The 20,641-nt window shown below is 54.8% G+C and overlaps 1 protein-coding gene and 1 long non-coding RNA gene across 4 annotated transcripts in view; one reads left to right on the plus strand and one right to left on the minus strand.

Moving 5' to 3' along the window:
- The window catches only part of Cxxc5 (CXXC finger protein 5), a 33,978-nt gene extending 18,291 nt beyond the window's left edge, over positions 1-15,687 (plus strand). For 2 of the 3 annotated variants that reach the window (XM_003477483.5, XM_005006945.4), the window contains exons 2-3: positions 12,213-13,281; positions 14,645-15,687. In XM_003477483.5, the coding sequence (XP_003477531.1) occupies positions 12,373-13,281; positions 14,645-14,689 (954 nt within the window). In that variant the 5' untranslated portion in view covers positions 12,213-12,372 and the 3' untranslated portion in view covers positions 14,690-15,687. Of the gene's footprint in view, positions 1-8,261; positions 8,350-12,212; positions 13,282-14,644 lie in introns of those variants that run through there. The other variant, XM_063232197.1, reaches the window with a different exon arrangement.
- LOC134471904 (uncharacterized) lies at positions 510-8,235 on the minus strand. Its single transcript, XR_010041614.1, has 3 exons — positions 8,084-8,235; positions 1,341-1,496; positions 510-765 (listed from the first exon to the last, which is right to left on the minus strand). It is a non-coding gene; the product is annotated as an uncharacterized LOC134471904 (long non-coding RNA).
- Positions 15,688-20,641: the final 4,954 nt, after the last annotated feature.

Here is a 20,641-nt window from a genome sequence, read left to right on the forward strand (position 1 = left end):
AAGGTAAGAAACAGATTCTCAAAGTGGACTGGAGTTGTGGCTGCATGGTAGACCACTTGTCTCGTGTACAGGAAGCCCTAAGTTCAGTCCCCAGGACCATGAACACAAAACGTCAGGCACCATTTTGGCAGGTCTCTTAGTGTCTCTGAACCTCATTTTCTTCACCTGAGAAATGGGGGTAATCATATCCCCAGGAGGCAGGGTGTGGTGCAGGGAGGTGTACCCTCTTGAGTGTCTAGGCCCTGGTGCCAGGCTGTTTCACCATCTGGTGGAGGCAGGCTGAGAGAAACAGAGAACTGCCTGGGACTGTGCTCCTGCAGTTTTAGAGGGGTATCCTGGTACATGTGTTTGGGACAGGGCACTGAAAAGTGTCACAAGGAGTGGCAGTGTGTGACACCGAAAGAGTTACCAGCCCTGAGTTGGGGAGTCAATCCATCCTCTACCCACTCCAGGGTTTTTATTTTAAATCACTTAGTTTATTTATTTGGATTTTTTTTGAGATAGGCTCTTCCTATATAGTCCAAGATGACCTCAAACTCAAGTCTTCCTACCTTAGCCTCCTGAGTGCTGGGAATTACAGGTGTGTGCGACCACTCCTGATTCTCCAGAATTTTTTAGCGTATTACCATGCTCCTGGGATTTCCGGGGGCCAGGTGGTCCTGCAGTTGATTTTGTGGGCAGGCCAAGGTAGGCACTTGGCATTGCATCTCACGTCATCTAGTGTGGTCCATAGTTCTGGGTTTCTTCAAGATCAGACCTCCAGCCCTGTGTGGGCACCAGAGTGTGCTCAGAGGGAAGAAGCTGACATCTCCTCCTCTCCCTACCCCACTGCACTAGCCCTAAGAAGTGTACAAGATTCTTGACCTTCTCTGCATGTATCCCTGAGATTGGCAGCAACCTGGGGTGGAGTTTCTGGCATCTCTCTGTATCCAAGTGCCCAGCACTGGGTTGGCATGTTCCAGGTGGGCCATGGTGCTTCTGTGTTCCCATTTTACAGATGGGTCAGTTAAGGTCGTGTGAGGACATTGTTCAGCCAAGTTCACACAGCCTGTGAGCTTGAGTCGAGGGAGGGACAGCTATCTAGCTAGCCTGCCTTGGACAGATATGATGAGCTACCTGGTGCCTTCTGGGGACTTTTTCAGACATCAGGACCATTTCCAGATTTCCTGAAGTCCCCTGAGCTCTGATTCCCTGAAAGCTTGGGGATAAAGGTTTCTGGCATCAGGCTGAGGGTCAGAGAGCAGGTGTTAAATCTCCAAGCCTGTTTTTTCATCTGAACAGCAGGGACCCTGGAACCTGTCTCACAGTGCTGGGGTTAGGGAGGTAAGAAGGGATAATACCTGTGTTGTTCCTAGCCGGTGCCTGGACCCAGTCAGTGAAAGCAAGCGTTTGCCATCTTTATGACTACTGTGGCGCTGCTGTTTTGTTATCACATTATTATTCATGCTCGCAGGGCCCAGCAGCTGCCGAGCTGGGCTTGGACCTAGAGCTCTGGTCTGCAGAAGAGAAGTTGCAGTTTCTAATTAGTGCTCCAAGGAGAGGCTCTGGGTTTTCACTTTGGCTTCAGGGTCCCACCTGCCCAAGGCTTCTCCAGCCCCTCTGTGTCCTCTGGGTTGGGGCACAGCCCCCTCCCCACTTTCAGGTGTGGGAGAGGTGGCCCCAGGCGAAAGCCTCCCCAAATTTCCCCTGCCACTCCCTCCGCCTCCCAGACCTCCAGGGCCATGAATCATTTATGAGGCAAAAATGAAACCAATTAAGGACAAACTTTGAAAGCCTCTAATTGCTGCGCCTGGTGGCACCGAGAAGTGAGGGGAGGCAGGCCTGCTTACTGTGGAGTCTCCTTGGCCCAGGCCTTCCCAGGTCGCCTGGCCGCCACTCTCCGGGGCGCCTTGGCCTCCCGGCTGCCCGCCGCCTGGAGCGGCCACAGGCCACGGACGGACGTGCCTGTGCGTCTGCCTCCCCGGCGCCTGCTGGGTCCCAGGCAGACTAATTAGGCCCGGCTCCCTCCCGCACCACCCGCTGCCTGCTGCCCGCTCCAGGCCTGAGGTGATGGCGGCTGTTGTTCCTGCCCTTCTGGGGCCTGTGCCCCAGAGCTGGCCACCTTTCTCGGGCCTGAGCCAGCTCTGCTTGCCTGGCTTTAACCCAGACGAGGCCAGGATGCCCTGTGTCTGGATTGGAGCCTGGGGTCTGTACGTACTCCTAATGAGGGGTACAGCTCTGGAAGGTGCTGGGGTGCAAGGCTAGGACAAGTCCCTTCCAGTCTCAGGGACAGAGATGCCTATCTCAGGCAGAGAGGAAGAGACCTAGAGAAGAGGGGGACCTCAGCTTTGCAAACACACAGTGACCTATGCGGACTCTAGCCTCAGTTTCCCCATTTGTAAACAGCCGTGCCTAGCCCATTTTCTCTTAGATTTGGATTTGAGGAGCTGGATGTTCTAGACCTCTCACTCCCATCTCATGGGAGCTGTTGAGGGTGTGGAAGTCACAGTTGGGACCTGGTAGTGTCTGCCTGGCTGCGTGAGCCTTAGGGGCCAGTTACTAGCCTGCCAGCTGTGCTGGGGGCAAGGCAGTCCCTGGGCATTCAGGCACGTTGTTTGCTGAAGCAGAATTTCCGTGCTTGTGTTTTTCCATAATTATATTAGCAGGTGGGATTTTTCCTCGGGGAAGTGGTTTGAGGGGGAGCACCGTGGCTGTGTCCCCGCCTGCTCCAAGCGTGAGCTCACACTCGTTCTGCCTGCCCGCCCGCCTGCTGTAATGATTTTTTAATTATGCAGCCAGTGCTCAGAATTGCTAATCCACCTCCAGCCCATCATCCCCTCCTGCAGCTTGCACCCTAGTCCCTTGCTGTCATCTCTGGAGTGGCTGTGCCTAGTCCTGTGCCTGTCTCTGGGAGCCCAGGACATGACCGCCACAGTGGGAGAAAGTACACATTAGGAGAGGCCATGGGGTGCCTGTCCTCTGCCTGCAAGTGACAGGCCTCCAGGATGGCTGTGGCTGTCTTTGTCCCCCACTCCACCTCAAGCCCTAGTGTGACTTTTGCACCCACCAGGACAGCCGTGTCTCCGGAAGGGGGTGGGGCAGTGATCCATGTCCACCCCTGAGTGATGCATCTGCACCATTTCAGGAACATTAGTCCATCCCTTCCAGCCTTGTGTGGCCCAAGGACACAGTAACAAACACAATCTTTCACACCCACACTCACACTCCGCTTCTCCTTACACATACTCAGCTGGTAGGTCCACCAGCACAATGGCAAGCTCTGTATTTCTCACACACACAGCCACACCTGAGGGCTGGGCACCCTCAGGAGACCCTGCTGCTGCCTGCGGCCGCCTTCCCCAACCCTCCTCCGGGAGGTGCACTGAGGTCTCCCAGCTCCTGCCCGGTGGGGGGCTGCCTGTGGCTGGCCTGCCTGAGCCTTCATCGACCCTGGCCTGGGGGAGTGGGGGTCTGCAGCAGTGGTGGCAGCGGGTGGCTGCAGCTCCTCTCCAGGCGCCCAGCTGTGGCATCTGTCAAGGTCAGATAGCGACTCCGGAACCAGCCGGCTCGGCCCCATGGCCCCTCTCGCCTCATTATTTTTGTGTTCCGGGGCTGCTGCGGCGACACCTCCCTCCCTCCCTCTCTCCCTCTCTCCCTCTCAGCCTCTCTCTCGTCTCGCCTGTCTCCCCCACGCCTCTGCAGGGAGGGCCTGCGGTCTGGGGGCTTTTGTTTTCCAGTTTTTTCCACACTCAGGCCAGGCAGGCTGGTGGATGCTGCTAGAGCTGTTGGACCTTGAACAGCAGACAAGACAGGTGCCTCCCTCGTGGGCTGGATGGGTTCTCAGCTGGTGCAACCATGACTTGGTCTCAGGGGGACACACTGAACTTGGGTGGAGCCCAACCCCCAGGGCAGCCCAGGTGCACCTGTGAGCAGCTTCCTGTTTCCACTGGGGCCCTAGAAGCTGGCACCAGTTCCCTACCCATGCTGTCCTCAGCCCAGTCTGGCCCCAGCTCACGTGTCTCCCAAGACCCTTGACATAGCTCACAGTATGCACACACTAGTGTTCTCACGGCAAATCCAGGGTGACAGGAGCAGGCCAGAACCACCCACATACATCCACCCACCGCATAAACAAACCACAGTACTTGTTCTGTGCTCTGGGTGTCTGCATTCTTAGGACCGGGGCTAGCACAGACCTCCACCTTATACATGAGGGTCAAAAGGTGGACTTCTCCCAGTCAGATACCTCCACCTGCTCTGGTATATGAACCCTGTATGCTCCAGGCCACAGAGGGTGACATCTGAGACAAGGCATGCTCACAACCTACCAGACACAGGCACGCACATAACATGCAGTTGCCTGACACACTTCCTGGTAGACACAAACGCATTTTTACAAAGTGCTGCTCCTCATGACACACTGCACTCGACACTCACACCCAAGGGTCCCTGAAATGCTGGGAGGAGAGCTTGAGGAAGGCCTCTGCTTGCTGAGTGAGAAATGGTGCTAGGACAGATGCATACACCAGGTCACAATGGGCTTGGTGGCTGTCACCATCGAGGAAGCAGCCTCGGGCTCGCTGCTCTGACTCCTCCGCCCTTAACTAGGATGTATAAATGTAGGGGGAGTGAGATGTGGGTGCACTGCAGGCCCCCCAGTCCCTGGGGCTGCCCTGGCTATCACTTCCTCCTCCAGCTGTGACTGCCCCCAAGAGGAGGAGGTGGCTGGAGGCTCAGTGGTGACTGAGCCTCCACCCCCCAGGAAACTCAAAACTCTGGGCCAGCCGCGGGTGGCGGGTTGGGGCAGGCACAAAGAGGGCCTCTGTACGGCCGGCTGGGCTGCCCGCAGGATTCTGGGGGAGGCGGCAGGAGCCGGTTTCCGTCCCGTTGTGCTTCCTGCGGAGGCTGCCGGAATGCCCGGAGCTCTGGCCCAGCCTGGGCTGTCCAGCCCACCCGCAGCCCCTTCCCCTTCTTTTCCTGGGCCTTGGGGTACAGCTGCAGACTCTTCAGCAATGGTGCCCTAGTGTGATTTACCCAGAGCCTGAGTACCACCCCAGAGACTACGAGAAATTTGAGGTTTGCTCTGAGAGCTGAACTAAGCCTCATCCTCTCTCTGAAGTCCCTCCATGTGTCATTGAGTCTTCGGCCAGTGTTGGAGAGGCAGGCCCTGGGTCATTCAGACCTGGGTTCCAATCCAAGCTCTGCCACCTGCTGATCTTATGATTTTAGGAAGGTGACATTGTCTTCCTGAGCCTCAGTTCCCTCATCTGTAAAATGAGGATAACAATAACGGGTAATAGAATCTAGTGATAAAATGAACGTAAAATGCTTAACACAGTGCTTGGCAGAGCGTGATGGTGTTAATAGGTCCTGCTATTGTCGTGTCCTCTGGGGAAATGAGTGAGAAGGGCTAGATGCCCTTTGCCATAGGAAGATGCATAACATCTGGAGTTCAGGCTCACTCCTGCTCAATCCTTACCTTTAGATGTGCTTCCCTACCTGCAAACCATATCACTGCTAGGCCAGGTGTGGCGGTTGGTACCTGTAACCCCAGCACTTGGGAGGCTGCAGCCGGAGAATTGCTGCAAATTTAGGGCCAACCTGGGCTACATAGTCACTTTTGGATCAGCCTGAACTATATAACAAGACCTATCTCAAAATAAATAATAACAAGAAAATACACCAAACAAACATATCACTGCTGTGTTGGACCTTCTGGGACTTGCAGAGTGGATGGTGAGTTGCTATTTCGAATCTTTTTTTTCCCTATTTCTTTCTGCCTCATAGGACCATGGGATCCCTGCCCCATAAGCTCATGAGTCCCTGCAGTTTGGGATGAGAAGGAAGAACTACTGCCCATTTTACAAATGGGAAACTGAGGGTCATTGGGGAAGAGGACTTGGTTAAAGTCTACAGACAACAAGGGCGGAGCCACAAACCCAAACCCTAGGGCTCCAGTTCCGTTTCTGTTGACTTGTGCTGCCACCACCACAGATGCCCCACCCAGGAGCCCTGGAAGGATGGAACCCCTGTGCTCCCTTTCTTGGCTTGTCCTGTGGTGAGCCACCAGGAGGAAAGCCCTAAGCTCTGATTTTAGATAAGTATCAGCCCAAACATCACCACTTTGGGAAATATGTATTCCAAGAACCTGGGGGACCCCAGAGAGCAGGGCATCATCTTCTGTACATCAAAACTGCTTATCAAATTGCCTTTTGTAGTCGGTATCACCGGTGGCACACGCCTGATTTCCCAGTTACTTGGGAGGCTGAGGCAGAAGGATCATGAGCCTGGGCTCCATAGTGAAACCCTGTCTCAAGAAACTAATTTTAAAAATACATAAAAGGCCAGAGGATGTAGCCCAGGCAGAGCACTTGCTTAGCTTGCATGAGCCTCTAGAGTTCAATGCCCAACACCAAAAAGCAACAACAAAGTATTTTATAGGGTAACACTTCCTGCAGACCGGGGCTGTTAGCAGTATATAGTGTCTAGCATAGAGGAAGCCTCCATAACTATGACCCTTATGGTCCAGTGTGACATGGGGAAAGGGACTCCAAGGCCATATCCCAAAGGGGGTCTTTCTGGGCCTTTGAGCCTTTCGAGGAAGACTGAGGAAGGCCCTGTTTAATCAGAAGTGTCCTTGTCTCACTCCTGGGAGCCCAGCTTGGAGCAGACCGTCTCCCTGGGACCTCAGTGAAATGGGCAGATTCTGCTATTTTGGGGAGCTCTGTAAGGAAAACAGACTGTATACTCAGTGGCTTTCTCAGACACTTGTCCAGGCGGCGTATTTCAGGCAGAGGAGTGGTGCCTCTGGGAGGAGGTACCCAAGAGGATCAGTAAAGTATGACTGCATTGCCCCTTTCTGTCCGTGGCAGCTGGCTGTGGGGTGCTAGTCTTCGGGAGGCCCCAGCATTGTCTCTCTTGGGGCCACCTGCTGGGGATGCACAGTGATCAGTGTGCCAATTATACATCTGTCCATCCGAGCAGGGTCATGTTCTGTGGTCTCTGGCTGGAGCAGCATTTTCTCTGCCTCTTAAGATCAGTGTCCTTGTGTGCATGTCCTGCACCCTCTTTAGCGGGGCTTTTTCCTCTCTGGAAACTCCCCAGACTGAATCATGGAAATCGGAGACAGAACACCCCCTTTCGCCCCGCACTGCTCAGCTCAGTTCGTCCTATGGTCTCTGCATGCCTGCACACCGTGGTCTGTCTCTCTTTCACCTTAGAGGTCAAGGAGTCCAGCCCACCAAGGTGGGTGGGACGTGGGCCGGTGGTGGAGTGGGAGGGAGCTTCGGGAGCGAAGGGGTTGTGTGAAATACTGTTACTTCAGGGCAGGGTCTGCAGCGCACACCCGCACAGACAGTGGTGATGGTGGGCTCCTCCAGGCCAGTGCCTTGGAGTCCCCAAGTTGCAGCCTCCTCCAGGAGGCCTCCCTTCCATTTGTTGCCAGAGAGACCTGGAAGGCTGCTCTGGTCGGCCAGGAGTAAAGGGTGGTACCTTGGGCAAACCTGGCCCTTGGTAGGAGTGACAACAATTGGACAGTTGTAAACTTTACTCAGGCTGGATTGGGTGGCATGCGCTTGTAATTCCAGTACTCGTCAGGAAAATGAGTTTGAGGCTAGTCTAGGCTTCATAACAAGTTCTAGGCCAGCCTGCAACATAGTGAGACCTGTCTCACAATAACTAAATGAAATCCAGTAAGGAGTTACTCAAAATCGTTGAATTAATACCCTTTAAAATGGGTGAATTTTATAGCATGTAAGCTGTGCCTCAATAAAATGGTTTTCAAAAATCCTGCCAGTGGCCTCAAGGCCCTACCCATTTGGGAGCCTGCCAAGCGCACAGCCACACCTTGCACCTGTTTCTTACTAACATTTTCAGGTTGTCACTTTCTGTTACATCTCCTGTTCCTAACTCCCAGCCTGGCAACCCCTTGTCCCCTAAGCCCCACCCCCAGCCCCACCCCACTCAGTCTCATTCTCAGTCTAACTCAGCTTCTGCGCACTCAGGGTCTGTGTTCTCCCCTGGCCCCCCAGACACAGAGCATGGGGCTGCTGTTGGGGCAAATGGGGGGTACACTCGTGCCCATGACTGTGCACACAGCACCAACCTGTCCCCGTGGTGGAAATCAGCTGGAATGCTGCCTCCTGTAGAGTTCAGGACCAAGTCCTCCAGGACATGAAGTGAGGCTGTTCTGGGGCTGAGGGTAGAGTGAGGAGACTGCCACCACTTCTGGTGACTTCATTGCCTGCCAGCACTGTGATGTCACGGGTGCAGCATTCCAGGTTCCTGCCTGTGGTCTCCAAGTCCCCCAGGTGGGGGCACTCTCCTGGAGGCTGACAGCTTGCCTTTGACCATGGAGAGGTGACCGGCATGGTAACAGTCCCAGGTTGGAGGGGGGGTGACAAGGTGACTGGGTCACCTTGCCCTGAGCCGCTCTGTTAATTGCACAGGTAGAATAAAGGTAGTCACAGAGCAGCGTGACTAAGTTTTACCCTTACTGGGCACCAGCTGACCTTTCCTACCAGCCTCAGGTTCCTCATCTCTGAAGTTAGTCAGTAGCTGTCATCTCCTAGGGGTGGTTTGTTGCATTCATTCACTTGCTCATTAATTCATTTGCTATGTAACCCAGACTGGTCTCAAATTCAGTCCTCTTGCCTCAGCCTCCCAAGTGTTGGTATCACAGGTGTGCACCGCCTTACAGGGCTTCAGGTCTGTTTCAAGCACAAGGACATTGGGATAACTGGGTGCTCTGGCACATGCCTGTAGCCCAACTACTTGGGAGGCCGAAGCAGGAGGATTGCAAATTCAAGGCCTGCCTGGGCAACTAAGGGAGACTGAGGGAGTCTCAAAACAAACGTAATAAAAAAGACGGGATGTAGCTCACTGTTCATGGTTCTGTACTCAGTGTCAAAGTCAAGTCAGTCAGACCGACCTGGAACAGTAGAACTCAATAAGTAGCCAATTAGTTAAAGGAACTTGAGTGTCAACCTTGGGACTGGGGGGAGGGGGCAGGTCCTGTACGTGGCTCCGGAGAGGAACAGGGTCTGTGCCTTTTGGGGGTTGGAGGCAGGGAGTGGTCCCCACTGCCAGCAGATGACTCCTTTTCTTTCCAGTGTATCCAAACCAAATTTCAGCTCAACCCCAGGAGGTGTTAGGTCCCAGCAGCTGACCCCTGAGGCCAAAAGCGGGTTGCTGCCTATCCCTGCTTCCACCCCTCCCTAGGCCTTAGCCTGAGCATGACAGGTCTCCTCTCGCCTCCCGTCCTTCCCCTGCGGCCGTGTCCAGCTGCTTTCTCCGTCTCCGGGACTGTCTTTCCCAGGGCTCTGTTTCTGTTTCTGGACTCTTGAGTCCCTGAGACCGGGCTAGGTACGTTAGGTTCCCTGATTCTCTCTGAGCCCCACCATGCTGGTCCCTGGTCCCCTCTCCACCCACTGTCCCCTGAACTTGATCTTTTGCCCCTCCTTTCTAGGTCCCTTTTTCTCTGTGCCAGCCCTCAAATTGTCTCACCAGTCTCTATCCACACCACCTGTCTCTTCTTCTGCGCCCTATCCCCCTCTGCCCTTCAGTTCTCCATGACTTGTTCCACTGCCCCCTGAGCTCTGTCCCTGCTCATCAGCCCCTGGTCCCAGCTCCCGGCCGCCAGCTCCTGCATGGACAAAGGGGTCCTTTGTGGGCTGACCGCGGCTGGCGGGGCGGCGGGGCGCTGGCTCCGCATTGCTGATGAAACGGAGCCCTTTGTTGTCCCTCCTCAGGCGCAGTATTTCTTTTTGGGGGCTGGATGCGTTCCTGGCAGGGCCGATGATGGATGCGCCCGCCGCCGCCCGCCAGCTTTCCCTCCCGCTCATTCCTGCTCCGCTTCGACGCAGCCCCAGCTCCTCCCCTGCTGCCTGGGCACTGCCAGGCCCTTCCTGGCCCGAGAGGGGTTGCCATGTGTCCTGTAGCCTAGGAGAAGGTCACCTCTGTGGCCTCCCCTTCTGTGAATAGGGCAGATGGAGCCTGTGCTCAGGGGGGTCCACTGGGACCAAAGCATCAGCTTTCCCAAGATCTGAAGGAGAAGATGAGCCAGGTAATGGGGCAGAGTAAAATGAGCTTGAGGACCAGCCATGAGAACTACATGTGGGTTTGAGGACAGTTACCTTGAGGCCAGCCCCCCTCAAGTTAGCCTCTCCCACCCTCAGCTTCCGAGGCTGACAAGCCAGTGTTCTGCCTGCAGCACCTGTTCAGTGACATATCACGTCATTGGTCCGAAGCTCAGTGTATCCCAAGGCCTGGAGGCTGGGGGTTGATGGTCCCTGAGGAAGGATAGAAAAGACAAAAATGAGAGAATCCCAGGAGGGAACCAGAGATGAACAGAACCTGGGGTTCGTTCCCCACCGAGAGAGACTCAGGATGGAGACAAAAGCAGAGCCCCAGAGCAGCAGCCTGCACCAGCGCAGGCCGGCTGTGTTGGAGGGAGCTGACTTCTAATTGACCTGCCGCCCTGCACGCAGAGCCCGATCCTGGAGCTGAGGAGGGAGGGAGCAGCAGAGCAAGAGCAGCCTTAATGCAGCTATCGATTTCTGCCACCAGCCAGCAGGCCACAGAGGTGGGGGCGCACATGGGGCTGGGGCACAGACCGCTCTCTGCCCTCTTCTCCAGCCCACAGACCCTGCCTTTTCCCCTGCCCTCCCCTGGTTGTAGGCCTGCTGGATCAGGGTTCAGGGCGCAGTGGTCGTGCTGGGAGGAGCAGGAGTTAGAAGCAGTAGTGTCTTGGTGGTTTCTGACCAGGTCTGATCTCACTACCCCTGGCTCCCCACACCTAGACGGGGTCACTGGTGCCTGAAGGGGTCACAGTCTCTGAGGAGAGCCAAAGGTGTGATCTGGACTTGGCTCTGGAGGCTGCACATCCCAGCAACACTTCTGCTAGGTGATCTCTTTCTGCTTATTGTGTCCCTGACCCCCAGCCCAGCCTGGACCTTGCCAGGCCTTCCTGGGTCTATCTTGGTCACCTCTGTCCGCTTGCTCAGCCCTTCTCCGCACCCAGCTGCCTTTGCTAGGCAACCCAGGTTGAGCTGGTGCCCACTGTGGAGGCTCAGGAGGGCCTGGCTGGGTATACCTGACAGTCACTTGGCCAACATCCCCACTTTGTGACCACACCTTGCCAGTTCTGAAGCAGAGGACTCTGAGTAGGAGGGTTGGACTAACTGATCTTACGAGACAGACTGAGGAGCTAAGACAGTCAGACTGGAGAATAATGGGGTTGTCTGGGGACAAAGATCTAGTATTTCCCTGCTCTTAGGCTAGGGTGTGCCAATAGGGTTTACCAGATGTGCCCCTCCCCCTGGAGCCACCAGCTGTTGGGATGGGCTCTGCCTTCCCACCCCTCTGCTGGGGGCTCCGGGGTTACAGTCGGCAGGCAGGGCAGGGGTGCTAGACAACTGGGACTGCTTAGGAAACTGCACTCCCTCCATCTGGACGTGTGCCTCCCCCGCATGGATGCCAGCAGCTCCAGCCCAGTGCCTTCGCCTTGGGACGAGTAGACCTTGTCCCAACAAGGGGCACCTTGAGAGTCACACCCACTGTTGGCTTCAGGCTGTCCCAGACCAAGACCTATCCTGCCACAGTCCACTGCAGCTCTCTAGTTCTCTTTGGGACCTTAGCAGGTGCCATGCTCCAGGCCTTTGTATGCCTCTGCCCTGAAAGGTCTGAAGCCCAGGTTGAGACAGGAGTTGGGGCTGAGATGCTGGTGAGGTTTGGGAGCCGAGGAGGGAGTATGGACTGGTGTGTACCTCCCGGCCTTGCCCTCTCAGAGGGGAAGGCTTGTCCTCTGGGGTAGTGATGCTTGACCTGGAGCAGGACAGGAGATGACACCTCAAGATTCTGTACCCTATTGCCAGACCATGGGTTAAGCAAAGCAGCCAGGTACCTTTACCTTGAAATAACTGTCAGAGCTTTGAAATAACTGATACATACTAGAAATTTCCAAATGAGAATCTAGGAGTAGCTTCCCAGGCTTTTTTATCTAAGCCATTAAGTACTCTTCTGTTTTCCTCATCTATGAAATGGAGGAATAGGATGCTTCTGAGTCTTAACAGAGATAGTACAAATTAAAATTCTCAACCAAAGAGGTCTTGGTACTTACTAAGTGACGCCTCATCTGGCTTGCGGTTGTTATGGCAATAAGGTGGTGATGGTGGCAGTGTTGGAGAAGGAGGGATTTACTGCTCCCCTGACCCTGTACCCTCTTGTCCCAACAGAGTAAAGACACTTCCACGTGGACACCTGACCATGTGCCTGCCCTGAGCACCTCGGCCCACCAGGCATCTCTGTTGCAGGCAGCAGGGCTGGGCGCTCATCTGTGAACCCCTGGCAGTTGGCAGGCTTTCTCAGCAGCGGGTTCTGGGCCTTAGCCCCACCATGTCGAGCCTCGGTGGTGGCTCCCAGGATGCTGGCGGCAGTAGTGGCAGCAGTACCACCACCACCACCACCAATGGCAGCAGCGGCCCAAAGGCAGGAGCGACAGACAAGAGTACAGCAGTGGCAGCCACCACACCAGCCTTGGTGGCAGATGACGCGCCACCCCCTGAGCGTCGGAACAAGAGTGGCATCATCAGCGAACCCCTCAACAAGAGCCTGCGGCGCTCCCGCCCGCTGTCCCACTACTCTTCCTTCGGTGGCGGCAGTGGTGGCAGCCTGACGGGCGGGGAGTCTGCCGACAAGGCCGCCGCAGCTGCAGCCTCCCTGGTGGCCAATGGTCACGACCTCGCGGCGGCCATGGCAATGGACAAAAGCAACCCTACCTCAAAGCACAAAAGCGGTGCTGTGGCCAGCCTGCTGAGCAAGGCAGAGCGGGCCACGGAGCTGGCAGCCGAGGGACAGCTGACGCTGCAGCAGTTCGCACAGTCTACGGAGATGCTGAAGCGGGTGGTGCAGGAGCACCTCCCGCTGATGAGCGAGGCGGGGGCGGGCCTGCCTGACATGGAGGCCGTGGCAGGCGCCGAAGCCCTCAACGGCCAGTCCGATTTCCCCTACCTGGGCGCTTTCCCCATCAACCCGGGCCTCTTCATCATGACCCCAGCGGGCGTGTTCCTGGCTGAGAGCGCGCTACACATGGCCGGCCTGGCCGAGTACCCCATGCAGGGAGAGCTGGCCTCTGCCATCAGCTCGGGCAAGAAGAAGCGGAAACGCTGTGGCATGTGTGCGCCCTGTCGGCGGCGCATCAACTGCGAGCAGTGCAGCAGTTGTAGGAACCGAAAGACTGGCCATCAGATTTGCAAATTCAGAAAATGTGAGGAACTCAAAAAGAAGCCTTCCGCTGCTCTGGAGGTAACAGCACCTTAGAGGGAGGTGTGTGGGCTCTTGTGTCTGTCTGGCAGTCCAAACCCACCCTACAATCCTAGAGCCCACCCTTCCTGCCTGGGTGTGTCTAGGGGGACACTCAGTCATGTGACCTGGGGTCTGACTTAAGGACACTTTCACTACCCTAAAAGTCAAAGCCAAATCCTGAGATCCCAGGAGACCAAATTTTGCAAGGGCCTATCGTTGGGATCCTGATGCCCCTCCTGAGGTCTGGGTCAGGTATCGAGATTCCTATCTAGGTCCTAAGTTTCTGACTCTCAGACATGCCCTAAAGCATCAGTCCCTGATGACCTAAGATTGTGGAACTGCCCCGCCCCCATTGAGAAGGTCTGTTCTGCAGACCTATGGCCTTGAGGATAAGCCCGTCACTTGTCCTTTGAGCCTAGCTTTCCCCTCAGGCCACCCAAGGGCTGGCTGTTCTGCCTAGAGGCCTGAGAAAACCCTGGGTCTATGCGTCTAGTTGGCATATTTTGGGGCCTAGTTTAGGGATGACCACAAGCCTGGGGAATAGGCACAGGCCTGACCACCGTGAAGTTGACTCAGAGAAGGCATAGAGCTTCCCATGCTGCTTTCTGTCTCCTCTTGTGGCAGGACCTGTCCCTGTGCACCCAATGTGGCGACCAAGCTGGAGTGGCAGGCCTGGTTACAAAGCATCTTTTCAACTTGACGTCCCTGCCCCTGTCCCTGCCCCTGTCCCTGCCCCTCTGCCAGAGGGCTTGACGCAAATCTCCAGAATAGCTGGAGAACAATGGCTCAGCTGTGGCCTCCTGGCCACCCTCTCCCCTGGCCCAGACCTCGTGTGTTTATTTGCCTGTGTGCACACAAAGGCACCCCTTTGCTCCAGCGTAGAGATACACACATACCTGCCCAGTACGCATACTGCCATTATAGATTCAGCTGCTTGTTAAGCGCTAGATATCCCTCTTCCTCCTCCTGCGACGCTGCTCCACGCCCACTGTGCAGCCTAGCACAGCGCAAGGCACACACCCTTGTACATAGTTGGTGCACACGCTCATTGACAGAAACAGACATGGCGCCCAGATGCACCATGGCCACCTGGTATTGGCGTCTTTGGGCCAGGGGAAGGGGGAGTTTGCCTCTCTGGAAGGAGGGTTCCTGAGCACAGTGGCTCGGGAGCCTCAGGGTGCTTAGGGTCTTCCAGCAGGTCACGGCTTCTCCTCTGGCCTGGATTGGCCAGGACAGCAGGAACTCTGCTGGGGTGGCTGCCTTTCCCTCCGCCATGAGGCCATCCACAGGGAACGTCTTGGCGCCAGGCCCACCAGGACCCTGACTGAACTCTCTCCTTGTTTTTGTCTCCCGCCCCCGCTAGAAGGTAATGCTTCCGACGGGAGCCGCCTTCCGGTGGTTTCAGTGACGGCGGCGGGAACCCAAAGCTGCCCTCTCCGTGCAATGTCACTGCTCGTGTGGTCTCCGGCAAGGGATTCGGGCGAAGACAAAACGGATGCACCCGTCTTTAGAACCAAAAATATTCTCTCACAGATTTCATTCCTGTTTTTATATATATATTTTTTGTTGTCGTTTTAACATCTCCACGTCCCTAGTATAAAAAGAAAAAGAAAAAAATTTTCAGTGCTTTTTCGGAAGAACAACAACAACAACAAAAAAAAAAAAGAGGTAAAGACGAATCTATAAAGTACCGAGACTTCCTGGGCAAAGAATGGACAATCAGTCTCCTTCCTGTGTCGATGTCGATGTTGTCTGTGCAGGAGATGCTGTTTTTGTGTAGAGAATGTAAATTTTCTGTAACCTTTTGAAATCTAGTTACTAATAAGCACTACTGTAATTTAGCACAGTTTAACTCTGCCCTCATTTAAACTTCCTTTGATTCTTTCTGACCATGAAAATAGTGCATAGTTTGCCTGGAGAATCCACTCACGTTTATAAAGAGAATGTTGATGGCGCCGTGTAGAAGCCCCTCTGTACCCATCCTCGCGTGTGGAGCTGCTGGTGGGAGCTTGTTGGGGGGAGGGAATCCCCAACCCCCAGGCCCAGGCTAGCTGTGCCCACCCACCATGCCCTGACTGGGACCCTCCCCCCTTAACAGTGGTGATTTTGGAAAAATGAAAGTTCTGTCCGTTCATCCACTGAGATCTGGCAAGCCCATGTCTTGATAGTTACAATCCTGGCTACTTAGAGAAAATTAAGTCCTTTTTTCAGGTCTTGCTAATGGCAGCATAAGAAAGGGCTTCATTGCCCTTTCTGGTGATCCCCTGCCGGTGGGGGTGGGTGCTAGAGGGGCTCCCTGGGGCCCCCTGCCCATGGCCAGCTTCCTGCTGATGAACATGCTGTTTGTGTTGTTTTAGGAAACCAGGCTGTTTTGTGAATAAAATGAATGCATGTTTGTGTCATGAAGCACTGCTGGCTTCTTGCTCTCCAGTTTTGGGGGGCTGGCTTGGGGGCCATTGTTGGGCAGGGGTTGTGTGGCAAAGGACAACCCAGACACACTTAGAGTGGGGTTATCTTGGCAAGAGAGGCCTCATAGATGCAGTGGGGAGGGCAGGAAGAGGATGGAAGTAGCCCTCATTCAGAGGGTGCTGGCACCAAAGCACCCCACCTACCTGCTTGGACCCCACTCCTTAACACCTGCCTGCCATCTATGTTTACCTTGGCCAGCTTCTCCATCCTCCTAGGTTCATCAGCCCAGTCAGTGGCAAGCACCTATAGATTTAGAATGGGGCTGCCAGCCTTGTGTGTGTGTGTGTGTGTGTGTGTGTGTGTGTGTGTGTGTGTGTCTTTGGAGACGGTCTCCCCATGCAGTTCAAGTTGGTCTTGAGCTCACTTTGTAGCCCACACTGATCTTGGACTTGCAGCAATCCACATGTCTCAGCCTCCTGAGTGCTGGGATTACAGGCATGTGTCACCACTGCAGCCATGCTTTTTTTTCTTGCATGACAGAATCTAGTACCCCACCTCCAACCCCCAACCATTGACGTGATTCCGCAGAGAGAATTTTGGCTTAGGCTGTGGGAACCTGGCTATCCCCAATATATACTTGGAGAGACCCCTCCCTCTATTTCTTTTGAGGCCTAGAGAGTTCCTAGACAGTTCTGGGAGTATCCATGGGTTTGATTATACCTTCTAGCCCCCAAAGGTTTGTTGGTGCAAGGTTGTATGGGCCCTGAGAGGCCAGGTGTCTGGGGAAGTCACCACACAGCCACGTGGGTGAGGCTGGGCAGACTGGATAGGAAGAAGTGACAGTTGCCTGCCCCTCCCTACACATCACAGAGGCCTATCTATCGAGTGCTAGAACCTTCTACCCAGTTGCTTTGCCCTGATGGAGATGGAGGCTAGATTTGAAGAAGAACTTCCTGACTGTTGGAACCTGGCTTTCAGGTGGGTGAACGATTTCAGAACAAAGGAAGGGGCAACTTTTTAAGCTGAGTGGGTGGTGAGGTGGGGGAGACTGGCTGTCTCTGCTATTGTTCCTGGAAGGAGAAAGCGTGTGTGTAGGGGGTGATGACCCACAGCACTTTCCCAGGTGTCACAGGCTCCCTTGGAGCACCATGGGCTCAGCAGCCTGGCCTGGCACAGCAGGGGCTGATGGGGGTGGAGGGAGGCAGCTTTCAACTGCATCTCTGCCTGGGAAAATTCCCTTTCATGTGGCTGCCTGTGATCTCTCCAGGCGGCTCTGCCGAAGGGGGGTGTCCAGCAGGGAACAGGGGAGGTGTTGCAGCTGGGGGGCACCCTCACTCCCAGCACCAGGCAAACTGCAGCACCTGAAGAACTTCAAGGTGGGGAGGGTCCTCCCCTGGGCTGTGGGGGGATCCTGGCCACCAGAGGGCACTGGGCTGGAGGCCTCTGCCTGCCCCCACCCTGCTGGCAGCACACGGGCTGCAGATGGCCTCGGCCAGCCCTCATTGGCAAGCCTGCAGGTGTGGGGTGGATGGCTCTGGTGCCAGCTCCAGGGGGGTTCTGTGACTCAGCCGGCCTGCGCCTTTTCCTGTGCCAGCCCACAGCCCGGTCTGAGTCTCCAGCCCCCTCCCAGCAGAGATGTCTGAAGTTCAAAGCCGCTCACCTCTTCCAGCTTCTGCTCTGCTTTGTAGAAATGGAAGCCCAGCCCCTGGGGTCTGGAGGAGTCCAGGGGAAGGGATAGCTGTGAGGCCCGCCCCTAGTGTGGGCTCAGCTACTTCATCAGCAAAAGGGCCATAGTTGATCCCAAAAAGTAGCCTGAGGAGCAACTGAAATTGTGCAAGCCTGTGTAATAAGCACTCAGTCAGTGGGACTGCTGCTGTGATTTGGAAATGTACTCAACTAAATCTCTCCAAGATGTCGCCTACCTTCTGCCCTAAAGCCCGGCCCCCTCCCTGACCAGGCGTGGCCTCAGTCCTGTGGCTTCTTTTCCTCTGCTATTGGTGTTTTTGTCTCTGGCTCCACATCTCTGCCTCACACCTGTGTCCTGTTGCAGTCCTCCTGCTGCTGTCCCCCAGCTGACTACTTGTCATGATTGAGGGTTCCTGGGCTGCTTGCTACTGCAAATGAAAGCCTGCAGTAGTGACCCTCAGAGCCTTCACCCCACCCCCACCAGGGTGGTCTGACATTTAGGACCAGCTTTGGAGGTGGCAAAGAAGGGGTTCAAGAAGCTGGGTAACCACTCTCCAAGATAATTTCAGTCTCCACACATCCTCTGCATGGGTCATGTGTGTATGAGAGAGGAAAAGATGTAACTTCCAATTCCAGCACTCAGGGAAGCTGAGGCAGGAGGATCACAAATTAAGCCTAGCCTGGGTAACTTAGCAACAACCTGGGTTCAGTCCCCAGTACCACAAAAAAAAAAAAAAGAAAAGAAAAAAGAAAAGAAAAAAGATGCTTTAGGGCCCTGAAAGCCCTGTGAAGCCTTGTGCAGCAGTGTAGCTGTGACATGAAAATGGGCTTATAGCTGTATGAAAGACCATGATAGACCTCATGTGGCCCTGGGTTAGTATATGAGGTCAATGGCCATGTTTTGGGATATGCTGACACTGCTTGTGTGATCCTGTGGGGGTTTGTTTTGTTCTGTTTTTGGGTTTTTTTTTTTTTTTTTTTGTACCAGGGATCGAACTCATGGCTTTGTGCTTGCCAGGTAGACACTTACGTACTGAGCTAAGTCCCTACTCCCCCTTTTTAGCCATTGAACTGAACTATGTATCCCAGGCTGGCCTCAAACTCATGTCGATCCTCCTGCCTCAACTGCCAAGTGCTGAGATTACAGGGCACCACCACACCCAGCAAATCCTGAGATTCTGCAATCCTATAATATCCCCAGTGTGACTGGATTAAATGTGTGACATTGGATGATTCTATGCATGTCTGACATTGGATATACAACACAGTTGTATGGTATTGTATCACCCTGTGACAAAACTAGATGAATCTATGTGTGGCATTAAATGTGACAGTGTGACCTTCTGATGCTACCTTGACTGACGCGGAGTGTGTGGTCATGACATCGTATGGACTTGTGATCACAAGTATGGACTTGTGATCTCTGTGACTCGGACACCGCTGCCACGTCTATGACTACATCGTTTCCTGGGTCTTTGCCCTGACAGCCTTGCAACTCGGGGAAAGCACGTGGTGTCTGGCGGTCTCTTACCCTACCCCATCCCCTCGCTGGTCCTGAGGCCCCGTCTGCATGGGGGAGCTGGTGTGAGGGCAGCAGGCACAGTTCCCACGACCGCCACAACCCCTCTCCCAAGCCCATCATTGCCTGCTTCAGCTACACAGAATATCCTGGCAACCCCAGTCTCTTTGTTCTCTGTGGCCGCCGAAGGCCTCCCCCACCCGGCCTGCCCAGCGCCTGCCAGGCGCCCCTCCCTCTTAGCAGCCTGGCTTGGCCTGACCTAGTCTCTAGCCACCCTTATCCCTGGCCCCCAGACTGAAGTCCCTGTCCCGTGTGTTGGGCCGGACTCAGGATTCCAGACAGGGCCTTTGTCCCTCTGCTGTGAGTCTGCTCTGGTCATGCTCAGCAGGAAGAAGGAAGCAGAAAGGCCCCTGTGGATGGAGTGTGGGCTGTGAGCTATGCTGGCTGTAGGATGTTCTCCTTGGCCCAAGGCTAACGGGAAGCTTAGTCTTGAGTCTGGAACAGTTTTACTTTGTTGAGTAACTTTCGTTCTTTGGCTCTAAGAAGTCATCTGAACAGAGATTTTTACCTTATTTATCTTTTGTTTTCTTTGATGCAGGATATTGAACCCAGGGCCTTCACACTAAGCTATATCCCTAGCCATTTTTTTTTTTAAATCTTGACACAAGGTCTTGTTAAGTTGCTCAAGTTGAGCCTAAACTGTGCAGTCATCCTGCCTCAGTCCCCCACAGTCCTGTGATTACAGGTGTTCAGCACCACACCTAGCCCCACTGCTTCTTACATAAATGAGAAGCTGAAACCCGAGAGTACGTGGCTTGCCCAACAGCAGTACCCTGATTAGAACCAGGCTCCTAGCTGCACTGGGAAGAGAATCAGCTGTCTAGATGAATGGGGAAGGAGCCTGGAAGTCTGCACATGTGGGTTCTTCCACCTTTCTTGGGCATTTGGGCCCAGCCTCCATTCCCAGTCTCAGCCCAGCTCACACTGCCACAGGGAAGACGGTGATGGCGATACTTGGCTGGCTATAAGTAGGGCCTTGAGGCTCTGACCTGATTGCAGCAGCAACTCCCATCCCGGCGATGGATGGATGGACAGTGGAGGTCACTGCACAGGCCTTGCTGTCCCCCCCACTGCCCACCTACAGCCCTGGGCCAACAGGCCACTGCTGATAACAGCCAAGGTTGGGGGAGTAACAAGGGGGGCCACAGCCTGATAGTACTATAGACCTTGGCCCAAACAACCTGGAGACAGGAAGTAGGACATAGGCCTTGCTGTTCCCCAGGGTCACACAGTCCTGCCTGGAGTCCTATCTCCAAAGGTAACATCTGTCTTAAGGGTTTTTCTTGCTTAGAAGGATGGTGGGACACAGGATGGTCTCCTGAGGCTGCTAGAGTGGACACTTTGATCTGTCTGCCCATCCACCTGCCATCTCTGCAGCATTAAATTCCTTTCCCCTCCTGCCAGAGAACAACAGCTGCCTCAGATTCCAGGCAGCAGGGCGTGAAGATAGGGCGGGCCCAGGAGAGCCACGCTGGCCTCCAGGGCTCCAGGCTTGGATGCAAAGCCACTGGGTTGGTGCCACTTGATCTGAGGGCTCAGGTGGTCACTGCCGCAGCCCCATGCTTCATAGCAGGTGAGATTCGAGATCACTCTGCCCCTTTTTAAAAGAGTAATGACCAGGTTGAGGTGGTACATCCATGCCTATAGTCCAAGCGCTCTGGGAGGCTGAAGCAAGACATTTCAATT

This window comes from Cavia porcellus, unplaced genomic scaffold (assembly GCF_034190915.1).
Source record: "Cavia porcellus strain 051 isolate PalLab524CR breed Dunkin Hartley unplaced genomic scaffold, mCavPor4.1 scaffold_21, whole genome shotgun sequence".
NCBI classification, from domain to species: Eukaryota; Metazoa; Chordata; class Mammalia; order Rodentia; family Caviidae; genus Cavia; species Cavia porcellus.